General features: G+C 44.9%; 1 protein-coding gene across 1 annotated transcript; it reads left to right on the forward strand.

Annotated features, from left to right (window-relative positions):
- Positions 1-2,900: 2,900 nt before the first annotated feature.
- On the forward strand, positions 2,901-11,207 carry SET (SET nuclear proto-oncogene). Its single transcript, XM_075112408.1, is given in 10 exon segments — positions 2,901-3,331; positions 3,333-3,431; positions 3,433-3,568; positions 4,976-5,033; positions 6,063-6,205; positions 6,927-7,030; positions 7,210-7,323; positions 8,885-9,055; positions 9,156-9,302; positions 10,312-11,207. Coding segments are annotated over 10 exon segments (1,395 nt in total). The 5' UTR covers positions 2,901-2,932; the 3' UTR covers positions 10,336-11,207.
- Positions 11,208-15,111: the final 3,904 nt, after the last annotated feature.

Raw genomic sequence — 15,111 nt, forward strand, 5'->3', positions numbered from 1 at the left:
AGGAGGAGGACATCATCTTCTCTAAATACATTCACACCCGCCCTACATCATAGGATTATAACTGCGCATTTTAACCCCTCAACAGTTATTCAAGGACTAAAACTGTCCTAGAGGTTAGTTCCGGATAATAAAAAACATTAGAAAGAAGCATTGGGAGGTAACTGAATACTTATAAATTAAACCTCTGAGTCTTTATTATTTTTTTAGTATCAGGGATATTAAACACAGTTGCATATTAGGTATATGCATCACATCTCATTTCTGGAAATCTTTTCTAACAGCAGGTAACGCATGTAGCAACAAGGCTTTATACTATCTAGATATTATTTTCCTTCCTTTGTAATAAAACTACACAGGTTTTGGGGTACCTACACAGAGGAACAGCTTCAGACTGAGCTGAGAGTTGTGCTGCTACTTGCTTCTTCACAAATATTTGAGTCATGTTCCTCCTGAGCGTACATGTTCACAATGCAGCAAGAACAAACAGTGAATCAATTCAGCTGCAAAAGCTGCTGGAGTTGCTCTGCTTTCATCCTTCCTAGGGCTCAACAACTACTCTAACTCAGTGGCTTAGTTTTACAACTTCATTTCTCTGTAAAGTGAGGAGGAGAGTGCAGGGAGGGCATCATGCTGTGGATTGTTGTCAAATTCTTTGAGCCAGGCCCCAAAAGCATGTAAGCACCTGTTGTTTTAAGATAATTTACGAAAAGAACCCAGAAGTTGACTGCAGTTGAACTGTGCAAGTGAGGCTCTCTTTTGAAAAGCAGAAAATACAGGCTGTTAAAGCAATTGTACCTGGTCAGCTGGAGTGAAAGGATCTATAATTGGAGAAGTATTAATGTTAACATAATTCTCCTAACAGGAAGAGAACTAAGGAAGAGTTAAGACAAAAGGTTTATTAGGAAGCTGGGGACAGCACACCACCAGCACTAAACTGAAGAAAGCAAGGAAAAAAGGAAAGTAACTATGGGAAAGAACACTACTTCCTCCAAAAAAAATTAAACTTTCTGCCTTCTCTTTTTGCATGAAAGTATAGGTTTGTACTCTGTGTCTCAAAATTAAATATATTTTAAAAGTTACTCTTTTAATATTAATCATTATAATTAATACTCTTGTTTTCTTGTATAATAGCTAGTTTTAGGGTAGGATAAACAGACTGTGGGAATGTTTTTAACAGTATAGCAATTAAAATTCACGATTACATAACTTTAGATACATTAGCGGAACACCTTAATCAGGTACTTCAAGAATACCTAGTAATTTAAAGACTAAATAAGGGATTCTAGTAGGGAGCAGGCAGGTGCCGCTCAGATCATCGTGTTCCCACTTGGAACTGGCTTTCAAACATATGGCCCATATTTTCAAATTGTGAACCTTCAAAGGCTAATCTAGAGAAAGACAATAGAATAATAAATTACAGGTGAGAAAAAGAGGAAAACAAAATCAAGGAGATACAACTGTATAGTAAAGTGACTCAAAACAGAAGGAAGAAAATGAAGGCACGCACATAGTCTTACCTTGTCTCAACATGAAGATATCCATATTAATTGATCTTGGGATATGCAGACAGAGTATGAGAGGAGTTACCTCACTGCAATGGGCTTCAGTAAGGCCTTGACACATCCCTCTTTGGAAGGCTTTGAGGAAGTTGCACTTCCAAAATTGCAATGCTTTGCTTACCTTACCTTTTGTGCCCAGCAGTTGAGAGCTCATTGCTGTACATGAAAGCAGAGGACTAACGGGTGGCAGCTCCTCTCTCCTGCTGTTTGCACAGGGAAGCAAAACACAAACCGTGGATGTGCCACAGCAGTTGTGGGTGGCAATGGAGGCAAGGACATAGCTGGTGGGAAGTGACAGCTGGGAATACAAAAGAAAAAGCAATTGGGATTTAGAAGCAACAGGTGGGAGCAGGAATCAAAAAACTACAGTAAGACCTCTGAGGAGGCAGGAGCTAATCCAGGCCTTGTTGACTAAGTCCATTGGAAGGGCAACTTGAAGAGATGACCAAAAAGGAAACAAGCAGGGAGAATGGGATAATATTGTGTGACTGGAAAGCAAACACAAAAGGCAAGTTGCTCCTTCATCAAAGCTTTATTTGTTTCTTAGCCTGATCTATAGCATAATATTCATCTGTGGATGATATGCTAGGTATTTGGATAGAAAAGAGCAGGTTGGCTGTTACTTTAAGAGCGAAAGAGGGCTGTAGCTGTGAAGCTGCAATGAGCTCTTCCATGACAGGTGGACAGGAAAGGGACAAAAAGGGTTATTTAAAGTCTGCTTACTCTTGCTGCAGTGGCAGGTGTGCTGGCAGACGGCTGGAGTCAATGACCTTCTAGAGTTGTGATCTCACATTAACCGAGTGGGCTGGATGTGACTGACGGGGCCTCTGTGCCCTTAAAACGTTAACGTCTTAAGGTATTTGCTCTGGGCCGCGTTCCAGCTAAGGGAAGCAGCTCAGTGATATGGGGGTCGCCATGTCCCCCCGAGCGAGGCAGGGTGGAAACGCCACCTCACCTCACGCAGACCCTCCAGATAGGGTAGGCGCTGGGGCTGGTCGGGAGGGGCCACCTCAGGCAACGGGAGGGCCTGGGGCAGCGGCCGGCCTGGGATCATTTGGGGATCGGCGGTCCCAAACGTGTGTGTGGCCCCCATTTTCCCTGGGGGCCCGTGGCCAACCCCCCGAGTGGGGGGATCGCTCCTGTTACCGGCCGCGTCTCCACACGGAGCGGGGGCGGCCCTGAGGGGACGCGCGGCCACGTGCGCCGGGTAACGGCCGCGGCGCGCGCCCGCGTGCGCGCCCCACGCCGTGCGCGCACATCGTCGCGCGCCACCGCCCTACTCCCCCGCCCTTCTCCCGCCTCTCGCGTCGTCCTCTGTGTCTCCGCGCCGAGCCCCGCCTCCCCGCTCCCTCCGAGGGCGCAAGGCGCGGCCAATGAACGCCCAGCGTGGGGTGGTGGGCGGGGCAGGCGGCTGGCGAGCCGCCTATCTGCGGCTGCGCGCGGACCGCCCGCGGCGAGGAGGCGGAGCCGGCGCCTGCGCGGAATGTCCAGCTCACCTCTGTCTCGAGGAGGGGAGCGAAGGGCGCCTGCGTGTTCTGCCGCCCGCCGCCCAGCGGCCGGCAGGGGGGCTCGGTGCGCCTGCGCGCTACGGTCGCCGTCCCCCCCGTGCCCCGGAGGGGGGGTTGCTGCGCATGCGCGCCGCGCTGCCCGCCCCTCGCCAGCAGCAGCAGCAGGAGGAGGCGGCGGTGGTGGTGATTCTGGCCGTGGGGAGCGTGAGGCACAGCGAGCGCCGCTGCCGCCCCCTGTTATCCGGGAGCCCCAGCACCGGGCGGGAGGAGGCGGGAGCGCGCCGGCGGCGGCGGGAGCCAGAGCGGCGGCGGCAGCAGCGGCGGCGGCAGCAGCAGCAGCAGCAGGAGGAGTCAGTGCCCGGCCCCCCCCCTCCGCTCAGTCCCGTTACAGCCCCCCTCCCTCCGCGCTCCGCTCCGCAGCCACCAACATGTCGGCGCCGGCGGCCAAAGTCAGTAAGAAGGAGCTGAACTCCAATCACGATGGGGCCGACGAGACCTCAGGTGAGGCCGCGCCGGGGGCGGGAAGGGAATGGCGGCAGCCGCCGCGGCCTCCGCCTCGCACCGCGCCGCACCGACCGCCATTTTCCCCAGCCACACGGGCCGCGGCCGGGCCGGAGGCGGGAAGAGCGCGGGGTCGGCCGGGCGGATGTGCAGGCCCCAGCGGCAGCAGGAGGAGGCCATGTTAGCGCCCTTTTGTCTCCGCTCCCCGGCCCGGCCTCCTTCCCCACGGGCGCAGGCGGGGCCGGGCGGGGGGCGCTGCGGCCTTGGCGGAGCAGCGGGACCCCCCCGCCCCACCTCCCGGAGCAGCATCCGCGGAGCCTCATTGTGCTCCGCCGCCGCCATGATGCTTCGCCGCCGCCGCCGCCTCCTCCTGGTCTCGGCGCCGCCGCCGCGGCCGCGTGGTGCTGCCCCGCCGTGCGGGGATGGAGCGGCTCCGCCGCCGCCGCCGGGCCCTGCCCGCCCCGGGGAACCACGCGGTGCTCGGCGATGGAGCCGCCGCCGTCCCCCACGTGTGATCGCGGCAGCGATTTTTTTTTTTTTTTAAAAGGTCGCCGCGCCGCGGGTTTCCTCCCGGCTGCCGCCGCGGGAAGGGCGCAGCGTTCTCCTTCCTCCCTGCCATCAACTCCGCCGTCCGCGCCCCGCGGTCCTGCCCCTGTTGCCGGCCTCGGTCCCACGCGTGCTTTCCCTACCCGGCCGCCCTCTCCGTCGTGGGGAAGGGGGAGCAGCGCGTCCCCCCGCGCGAGCTGTCCCCTAACGCGGGCTGAGCCGTGCGGGAAGCTCACGGGGGAGGAGTGAGCCTGCTGCACTGCTCCAGCCACTTCCCGCTGCCCTTCATTCATCTCCCGGCGCGATCGGTAAACACTCCTCCTGTAACCGCGACCCTCGCCGGGCTGCGTCGAGCGCAAGTTCCGAGCAGAAAACACCTGCCAAACGGCGACTTTGGGGTGTTTTTTTGTTCATAACCCTCCCTTCGAACGGTCTTTTTGGTTTTTGGAAGGCAGCACGTTCCCAGTTACGCTATTTCTGTCCTCTCTAAATTATTTAACGTCCCTTCAAATGTGTTGGCCATAGCAAATGCGGCTTACAACTTTTTAATTAAATTGGTATTTATCTCCCATGATTGACTTATCGCTTAAGTTGACTTGTGAAACTGCGTAGGGGAACGTGAGCTATGATTTCTAGAGGTAAACTTGCTTTGCATGCCGTTTTGTCAAAGTTTTCTGTGCTTCAGCTGTAGTACGACCTGGAAGTAGCTGAAGCTTTAAGGCCTAGTAACACTTCAGACACTTGGTAGAAATATGAGTGCTTCTGAAGTAGATCCCTAGAGAAGGTCTTAAGCGAAAACCCCAGGTGATTTGTCAGACTTCGGAATGAAGGGATTTTGATGCATTTTCGTTTGTTTTTCAGAAAAAGAGCAACAGGAAGCAATTGAACACATTGATGAAGTACAGAATGAAATAGACAGGTAAACATTAAACTTTTAAAATGTTCTAGCAGAAATTGAAGCGTAACTTTCAAAAATAAAAATGGTTAGTAAAGTAAGCGCTTGGCAGTAGTTCTTGCTGTCTTTAAATTCCACCAAGATATACTTGTGTTTTGATTTGATTAGATGTAAGAGTTATTTGTGTACGATAAAAAATTTTAAGTAGTATCCTGGTTTCTTGTTTAATTGTGTATAATTAAAAGGGTGGAACTTGGGTTTAACATTTTAAATTAATGGTGATATTTTTAATAATAGAAATGTATTTCTTACTGTTTTTTCAAATTCGTGTGCTGTTTGCAAAAGTATTTTCGTGTTTGTGTGTAGAACCAAAAACTTGGTTGAAAAGTTAGTTTTTATTATGTATCTTTTTAATTATATAGTCATGTGCTTATAGAATAATATGTAGAAAGTGTCACTGAAACATTAGTTTCATATCCCAAAACTCTCTGCGGACTCTGTATTGGTATTTGCCTGGACCTTATCTCCATGCACTCTGTCCTACAAAGGCCACAGGTGACTATTGAGGCTCAGGCCGCATGAAACTGTTGCAGTATCAGGGCTCTGCCTTTCTGCAAAACCAATTAAATGTTATGTCTTAAGATTTTACTTGTGTGGAGTACAAAATAGCTTTACTGTAGCTTATAGACTGCCCAAGACTTACAAAGAGCAGGCGATAGTGTTATGTGTTATCCATCTTCAGGTCTTTTGCAAACAAAATGCTTAAGAGGTAAATACTACTTTGCTTTGCTAAAATAAGGGTCTGTCCCTCATGTAATGCTGCAAAACATGCAATGTGTTTTGAACGTTTCACTAAGATCAGTGAGATTTGCTTCTGGTGGTGTTTCTTAATAGTTGTTACAGGTTTGGGCCTCTCTTTGTTTGAAATGCCCCATTTGTTAAATATGGCAGACTAGTCTAATCAGACCCATTCTGTTTTTAGCTAACTACTGATGATGCATCTCTAAATTTCAGTTGTCTCTCCTATGGTTAACATGGCTCTTTCTATTACAGACTGAATGAACAAGCCAGTGAGGAAATTTTGAAAGTAGAACAGAAATACAATAAACTCCGCCAACCATTCTTCCAGAAGAGGTCAGAATTGATCGCCAAAATCCCAAATTTCTGGGTAACAACATTTGTCAACCACCCACAAGGTATATTCTTAATAGCCCCTTTTTTTCTTTTTGTAAATTCAGTGTTTGCTTGTTTGTTATGTGAGTGTCTTGCAGCTCTGAGGGTTTTCTAGAATTGTTGCTGGGCATATGTTTAAACAGAAGCCTGCTTCATATGCAAACACTTCCTTTTTGTTCTAGAGAGCATTTTATAAGCCCTTTATTTCTTGCATTTGTTGACTAAAGGAACATCTTGTTCACTAAAATCCCGCATTGCTTTTCTTTCTGCATTTTAAATGACAAGTTTCCCACTTTTATTAGGTAACTGGGCCCTTTATAGACGGGAAGAAAAAAAGGATTCTAGTTTGGTGGCTTTTTTTTCTTAATTGGAGGTGAGCTCCTTCAGACCCCTGACAACAGACTTTCTGAGAGGACAAAACAAGTTTGTAGACTGCTTAGACTGGGCAAACTATATGTGTGAAAATATGTTTCAGAGAGAAGGGTAGATATATGCAGATAGCTTTTGCTGCTCTCTGATGTTGAACTACAACAAGGAAACGTAATGTTTTCACCTCAAATGACAAACGACACAAATGCTAATTCAATAGTCTGTTGGCTGGTAACTCAAAAAAAAAAAGAGCTACAAGAAGTTGTCTTGGACAGATGTGTTGCTTTTCAAATCTTACTGTCAACTTCCTGTATTTCATCTGCATGATACATGTTTCGTAGCTTTGTTAATGTGGGGTTTCTAATTCTGTCTTAGTATCTGCACTGCTGGGAGAAGAAGATGAGGAAGCACTGCATTATTTGACCAGAGTTGAGGTGACAGAATTTGAAGACATCAAATCAGGTTACAGAATAGATTTTGTAAGTACTTCAAATAATTTATTCACTTGTGATTTTTCTGTGGTGTTTTTTTTAATGTAATTGCTTATTGGGTTGTAGTTTGTAACTTAATCTCTTCAGTTATCCATTTAATACTGGGTTTGACTTGGCATGTGCCTTTACATTATGTGGGTTCTAACTCTTTGCTTTCAACTCTGCAGTATTTTGATGAGAATCCATACTTTGAAAATAAAGTTCTCTCCAAAGAGTTTCACCTCAATGAAAGTGGAGACCCATCTTCAAAATCAACTGAGATCAAATGGAAATCTGGAAAGGTATGTATCTCCACATCTGGAAGAAGCGATCGCTGCTCTGTGATATCATCACTTCAATTATATTCCTTTTCACTTTTTTCTTTTTATTTTGTATTGAAGCTGCCTTGTCCTCCCTTTTCTTCCCCTCTCAACCCCTTTGATGCTTCTCTACATACATAGGTTTATGCCCATCTTGCAGCATTTGGGACACCCTGTTTACATGAAGATCTGTAGTGAGTTCTAGCTCAGTTGAGCACCACTGTTAGAACAGTGAAAAAGTAAAAGTATGACCAGATGAAGAGATTAACAAGTGCATTAGCTTGTCTCTCTTTGGTGTGGATTTAGACTGTGTTTTGTTGTTTTCTTAAGATAACTCTTGAATTCCAAGGACAGCAGGGCTTTGGGTGGTCAGATGGGGTGTATGAATTTATTTTCCCTCTTTATGTTCTCAACTTCATTTCCAGACACTACATCTTCGTAGAAGTTGCAGCCACACAATAATGTGGGCATGTCTCTCACCCAGACAGTATTCAAACATAATTAACTTGCTGTGATTAGTTTCTGTAAAAGTTGGGAGCGCTTTCATGTTATCCTGAAGTTTTTGAAATGAGTATTTAAAAGTACAACTGAGGGTTGCACTTAAGTCACTGCTTGTTTTTGTCACCCTCAGACTGCAAAAAAAAAACTTAATATTTTTTCATTGAGAACCAGAACTTTTCCTCTTGCCCCAAAAGTTATAGTCCAGTACAAAGTAGCTGAATGATCTTTACAACATATCACAAAATCAATGTGAATTCTGGTATTGTTCTTCATTAACAGTCTAAACATATAAATTATGTGATTGTATCGTGAAAACAAATTCTAGAAGTTTGGAATTACCATATGATCAAAGAAAGAGTGGATTTAAGTAGTGGATAGTAATTTTCTTTTCAGACTTAGCAAACAGATTGTTGCAAACTTAGGAAACTTATGGGGTAAGGTGGTAGATACAGGACTCGTGTGTTCTTGTGACCGTATGTTTTAGCAGTGTTTGTAGGTTTTTTGACTTACTGCAAGGAATGACCTGAAGACTTCAAAGAAGGAAGTGTTAGGATAAGAAGGCTAGGCAGTTCTTTATCTCAAGTTAAAGACAGAGGTGTGGAGATTGAGCATTTCTTAAATTGTGTGTATGTAGTAGCCATAGCATTTAGCTACAAATACAGCTACTCTGAGTAGCATTTAGCCATTGTAAGATCTTTTAAGTTCAATATATCGTTAAACACTTGTTGTACTTGTGCTTCCCTGTGATAGGGAAGCAAAAATCAAAGGTAAGATACTATGAATATTCAGTATTTCAGCGGAGGTCATTAAAAGAAACAGGTGGTTTTACTGTTTTCTGATGTTCTTGAGAAATGCAAGTGGTATCTCTTTCTGTGTCATATTCCAGCTGTTTCTTAAAGACTTCTTCCCTCTAAAAGAGGGAGTAGTAAGTGACTTCTTGTGGTTGTTTAGACAAGTATGGTTCTGAATGGTGCTTATTTAAAAAAAAAAAAAAATCCATGTAAAGACCACTTCTTAGGGGACTTCTTAACTTTGTTTTCAGGATCTGACAAAACGTTCAAGTCAGACACAGAACAAAGCCAGTAGGAAGAGGCAGCATGAAGAGCCAGAAAGCTTCTTTACCTGGTTCACTGACCACTCCGATGCTGGGGCTGATGAACTAGGAGAAGTCATCAAGGATGACATCTGGCCAAATCCGTTACAGTACTACTTGGTACGTGCAGCACTGAGTTGTTGAGCCGTATGCATAATAGCACTGTGCAAGTGAAAGTGAATTTGATCGCTGTAGTTAATGTCACATATGTGTCTTTAAGGTTCCTGATATGGATGATGAAGAGGGGGAGGGAGAGGAGGATGATGACGATGATGAAGAGGAAGAAGGATTGGAGGATATTGATGAAGAAGGAGATGAAGATGAGGGGGAAGAAGATGAAGATGATGATGAGGGAGAGGAAGGAGAGGTGAGTAATCTTACCGCTTCCATCTCTGGTGTATGAGAATTAAAAGAAACTTACAAGAGGGATCTTGTGAAAAGCTGAGCCATTGATACAGAAGTAAAATTGTTCTTCTCTGTGCAATGGCTGGCAAGGTGCTTGCAGGGGAGAAGCAGAGCTCTTGCTACCTGAACTTGTGGAGTGGTTTCAGTGTAGTAATGAGTATGTTTGTGTATGTGAGAGACAGTGCAAATAAATAGTTTTAGTAAATTCGTAAGGGAAATGCTCTAGAAGAGCTAGGATATTAGCGTAACAAAATTCTTATATAATTAGTGAACATTCTAGCAACGCTTTACTTGTAAATGGCTTTTGTTGATGCATCCAGTTCTGTCATCTGTCTCCCACCTGTTGGTTTATTTCTGCTTATGGCCACCTTAGCTGAGACTCTCTGTTGGGTGCAGGAATTAGACATTTCCTTTAGCAGCAAATGGGATTACAGGGACAGTGTTGAGGGTGCTGGTAACTTGAAGTTTAGAATGTCTTTGTTTCATGTATTTGGGCATGGTGTGTCTGCATTTCAGCAGCAAAAAATTACTTGTATTGAGATGGGAGGGCTGTTGTGGGCCCCTGAGTACAGGGCTCTATGACGTAACCCAGAATTTAGCACCTGGAAGTTGAAGTATTTTGGTCCTCAGAGTTTGAAATGAGGGGGGAAAACATGCCCCCTTCACTTTCTAAATGTTAAAGTTACATCAATGTTTGTGGTGATTTTAAGTCACAGTAGTTTTTCAAACCTAATGTTTTTTCCTTGGGACATCCAGTTGTTACCCGATTTCTATGTAGACAGGTTCTCACACCAAGTGTTACTGCTCCTTAGTGAAGAGGGAAAGAGAGGTCGTCATACAGCCTGCTATAAGTAACGCTGTAGGGCTATAGTCTGTAGGGTAGTAAAACATTCTGGTTATTGCATTCGAAAGTTGGTGCTATCTGAAGCTTAGTGATTAGATTTTTTTAATTGTTGCTTATCTTTCAACAGGAGGATGAAGGAGAAGATGACTAATTGAACACTGATGGATTCCAAAACCCCTTTATACCTTTTTAATTTTTCTCCAGTCCCTGGGAGCAAGTTGCTGTCTTTTTTTTCTTGTGCTCAGTCGCCTTGTTCTCTTGAGGTCTCTTTTTCTCTCCTCTACACCATGGCTCACAATTTATTTTGGGGGAAATATCTTGAGCAGAATACAGTGGAAAAGAATCTACCGGTTTCTGTTTCAAGTTCATTTTTATCCCTTTCCGTCTCAAAACAAAAACTGTTTATGGAATCAATACACCATGTTCTGTGGGAAAAAAGAAAACCTTCTGCTCCCTTCACTCTGCTGGAAGCTGAAGAGTGCTAGGCCCCTGTGTAGTAGTGCATAGAATCTAGCTTTTTTCCTTCTTTCTCTGTATATTGGGCTCAGAGATTACACTGTGTCTCTATGTGAATATGGACAGTTAGCATTTACCAACATGTATCTGTCTACTTTCTCTTGTTTAAAAAAAAGAAAAAACTTTTAAAAAAAAAAAGGGTTATAGAAGGTCAGCTGGGGTGGGTTTCAGATGTTTGGGTGGGTTAAGTGGGCATTTTGACAACATGGCTTCTTCTCCTTTGGCATGTTTAATTGTGATGTTTAACAAACATCCTTGCAGTTTAAGATGACACTTTTAAAATAAAATCTTCTCCTAATGATGACTTTGAGCCCTGCCACTTGATGGAGAATCAGCAGAACCTGTAGGATCTTATTTGGAATTGACATTCTCTATTGTAATTTTGTTCTTGTTTATTTTTAAATTCTTTTTTTTTTTGTTTCACTGGAAAGGAAAGAAAGATGCTCAGTTTTAAACGTTAAAGTGTACAAGTTGCTTTGTTACAATAAAACTAAATGTGTACACAAAGGGACTGGTTGGTCTTCACTGAAAGAAACAGTTTTAATATCCTGTTTTGAACTTGCTTGTAGTTTCTTGGCATTTTTGGGGGCATTTGGTCAGTATTAGTGCAATGCAACATTGTGGTTGCGTGGACTGATAATCAGTTAATTTAGTTTCCACTATTTCAGTACTTGTAAACTGTTTCATTTGGTAGTTACTACTGCACACTCTGTTTCTTGAATTACCTAACTGTGTAAGACAGGGCTGTAGGTACACATGCCTTGTGTGAAGACAGAGGTTTATATTAATATTTTTGCAAAAAGAAAAATCACTTGAGTCTTAGATTTTTTTTTTTAGTAACTTGCAGTACTGTATCTCCAGTAAATTAGTTTGCATGAAAATACCATGCAAGCTCAGAATAAAAAGACCAAGGGGTCTCATAATAAGATTTGGGTGTTTTTGTAAGTCTTTTTAGTTGAAAATAAATCTTAAGTGCAAGCTAATTTTTTGGACTATTTCAAAGAGCAAGATTCTTAGCGAAGCTCATGTATAAAAAGTTGCTACTTCACTGCTTTCTTTCCTTGGTAGCAGCATGTATATATGCTTTAGATATACTGTACTCTTTTTCATTTTAAGAGACTGCATTTGAGTAGCTTGTAACAATTTCACGTAGAGGTTGTTGGTATTGGTATTCCACAAAGTGTAATGAAAGTTGTTTTAACATGCTGTGCTTTTGAAATATTTAAAAATATGTTGTATCAGCTAATCTAAAATTCAAACAGCTAGTTCTCTTTGGATGTGTAGAAAAGACTGTCTTCTGGGAAGACTTGCTGTTATATTCTCTGATTCCTTTTCCTCACAGAATTTGCTATAGTCAAATTCAGCTTTTTTTTGATATTTAAGAATATACTTAGCAGAACAAGATTAATCTCTATTTGAGACATGCCCAAATACCGTGCATGGGGGAAACATTCTGTAAGTGTCTGGTCCAGCTTGGATTCAATCCAGTTGTCGGAGACAATACGACGTCCGGTCTGCATGTGATCAATGCAAAAATAAGGCAACCGTTTGCTTTATTCCATCTCAACAAAAGCTTCTGTCCTGATCCTGCTTGAAGAGCAAAGTAAAATGTTAATTCGTTTCTTACCATCTAGAGAGAGAAGGAACAAAACCTATGAAGTGTATAAACTCTAGATTCTTCTTCATTTGATTCCTTTTTGTTGTAAGATTGAAAACTGCTTCCTTTTGTGGTAGAGGGTTGATGTGCTATTACTTGGCCCTGATGCCTTGTTATGTAGTCCTAATTGGTTGTAGTTCTTCAAGGAAAATAATTTTTTCCTAGTCTAATGCTTTAGGAAAAATACCATGCCGTTGTTGCACCCCTGTTGGTTACTAGCAGAAAACCTACAAAAACTGCTTTGAAAGTAATCGGAGCTTCAGATTCTGTAAAATCAAAAACCATGAACAGGAAATGAGAAGTCTGGATAATGAAATGCTACTTCTGAGATTTTTCTTGCACATCCTTCAGGATTTTACAGGGTGCCAGGCCACTTTTGCTACTGTACTGATAATACTGACTTTCCTGTGAATCTTAAGGGTTTACTCCTGGCAATGGCTAAAGAGTAAACTAACATGCAAAAAGAATAAACAGTATTTAAGTGTAATTTTTTTTTCTAGCAATGGAAATGAGTAGGGATTAACACATCTCTGCAACACTGAAAAAGTACTACAGATGGCCATCATGTGCTCTGACTGTTCACTTAATGTCTAATTTGGCTGAATCTATGTAATGGGTGTCCAGTTTTACTTGATTTAATTTGTATATGCGTATAAAAAGTATTTAAAGGTAGACATCCACCTTGGATAAGAATGGGAGATCCATTCTTATTAAATATGTCTATATCATTAATTCCCCATGGCTGCTTGAGCTCACATCCAGTTAATCCTGCTGAGAGAAATTTGTCCCAGGTAGAAGCTGAATTCAGGCTTTGTGGCCTGAGTTTCCAAGGTTTGGATGCAGAGTTGGCAGTGCTTTAATAAAGGTGAAGCAACTGTGCTGGGGCTGTATGACTTAAATGACTCAAAGGTTATTTTTATTTTAAGTTTGAAGTTTAATTGCTATAAAATGGAATCTTCTGTCTGTAATTTCTAGTGCCAAAGGAAAGCAAATACATCCATGTGTGTGTAAATACAGTTAGGGTTTTTTTTAAACGGATTATCTGTGTGTTTATTCATACTTGTCAACATAGTTTTTGTCCCTGTAAACAAGCATTATCTGAATTGATTTCTCAATCATTTATGCCATTCATTTGAATCTGTAAGCTTCTCTTTGTATCACACCCTAAACCAGGTGCATAACGATAGTACTTTGTTTATTGGATACTGTTCCTGAATTTTGAAGCCATGCTTTTTTTTTTTAGTCTGAAATCAATGAAATAACTTCTGATGTATCTTCAAGATATCCTTCTGTTTGAAGGAATTAAAGTACATTTAACTGTTACTTGATGTTACCCTTTCTAAGAGTCTTTTTCAAAAGAATCAGTTCTAGTCCTAAACTCAGCATCATCTTTCAGGGGTGAGGTTGACAGTGCTCACTTCTGTTATGGATGTCACATGCCCAGTGTGATAAGAGTGATGGGAGGTCACAAGTGACTCGAACAAGATGCTTTCTTCTTCTGGGGAACAGATTTATGCTTAATCTCTTGCCCTCCTTCACCTACATAAAAAATGGAAACTTCTAAGGCTTTCTTTTGATCATCACCACCTCTGAGTGAATGTACTCGAGCAGAGGGAGTCCTGTAAGACATAACTCCTGCTGCCTGCTAAGTTGCCTCTGCTTCTTTGCACGGTGGAGCCGGTGGGGGTCCTCTGGCCCCAGGCACAGCCGAGGAGCCGCGGCAGCCCGGCTGCCGCCGGCAGCAGTTCTACAGGGCTGTAGTAGCGCTCCCTCCGGGTGCTGACCCGGGAGGGCTGTTCCCTGGCCGGGAAGGAGCATAAAACGGGAGAGTTGGCCAAGGTAAAAGGCGAGGGCGCTCCGGGAAGCGAGGGCATCCTTCCCCTGCGCTTCCCCCTCACACCCCACAACCGCAGACAAAACGGCAAGAGGCTTTCCTGGAGCCGTCTACAAGCCGGTGCCGCACACGCCCCTTCTCCTCAGGTTCAGCGGAGGACAGGGGCTGCCGGTTCAACGGCAGGGCATGCCTCAGCCCCTCGCACCCCCTCCGGGTGTGGAGACCGCACAGCTCGATCCCGGACCGCCCGCCCCCGGGCCGGTCCCACGCTCCCTCCTCTTCCCTGTGCTGGCAGTACCTAGCTTGGAGCCGCACCTGGAGGGCTGGCCCAGGCCCGGGAGCGTCCCGGCACCCGGAGGAGTGGTTCCCTGCAGGATCCTGGAAGGGCCGGACAGGCACGTCGTGCTCCCAGCTATGACACTCGTCTTCCCGTGGGACAGAGGTTGCTGAGTGGGCAGGAACTGCTGATCCCACACACCAGCCCCCTCCATCCGCAGGATTCGCAGGGGACAGCTGAACCATGCCTGTGGGATGGCCTGAGGCCCCAGATGGGTATCCAGGGACATCTCTGACCAGGAGGCAGGCATCCTCCTCCTCCGGGACCACCCGCGCCCTGAGGGCCAGCCACTGACCAGCCCCATCCCTCAAGGCTGGGGAGCTTGTTCAGGACCTCGGCTGACTGCTCCAGCTCCCCAGGCTCCCTGAGCTGTACCCAGCCCTCTCCCTGCCTCACCCACAGGGGTACAAGACCTGAAGGAAAGAGGGGGAAGTCCTGCTGTGAACCGCGAGGGTGGGCAAACCAACCTCCACCACCACCGAGGGCTCCCACCAACCTCCCTCTGGCTGACTGAGCCAAACACAGTCCTGATCCCTGCCTGCTGAAGCTACGGTAGTGTCCCTGCTCTTCTGAAACTCAATCC

The sequence above is a fragment of the Phalacrocorax aristotelis genome, chromosome 17 (assembly GCF_949628215.1).
Source record: "Phalacrocorax aristotelis chromosome 17, bGulAri2.1, whole genome shotgun sequence".
Classification (NCBI taxonomy): domain Eukaryota; kingdom Metazoa; phylum Chordata; class Aves; order Suliformes; family Phalacrocoracidae; genus Phalacrocorax; species Phalacrocorax aristotelis.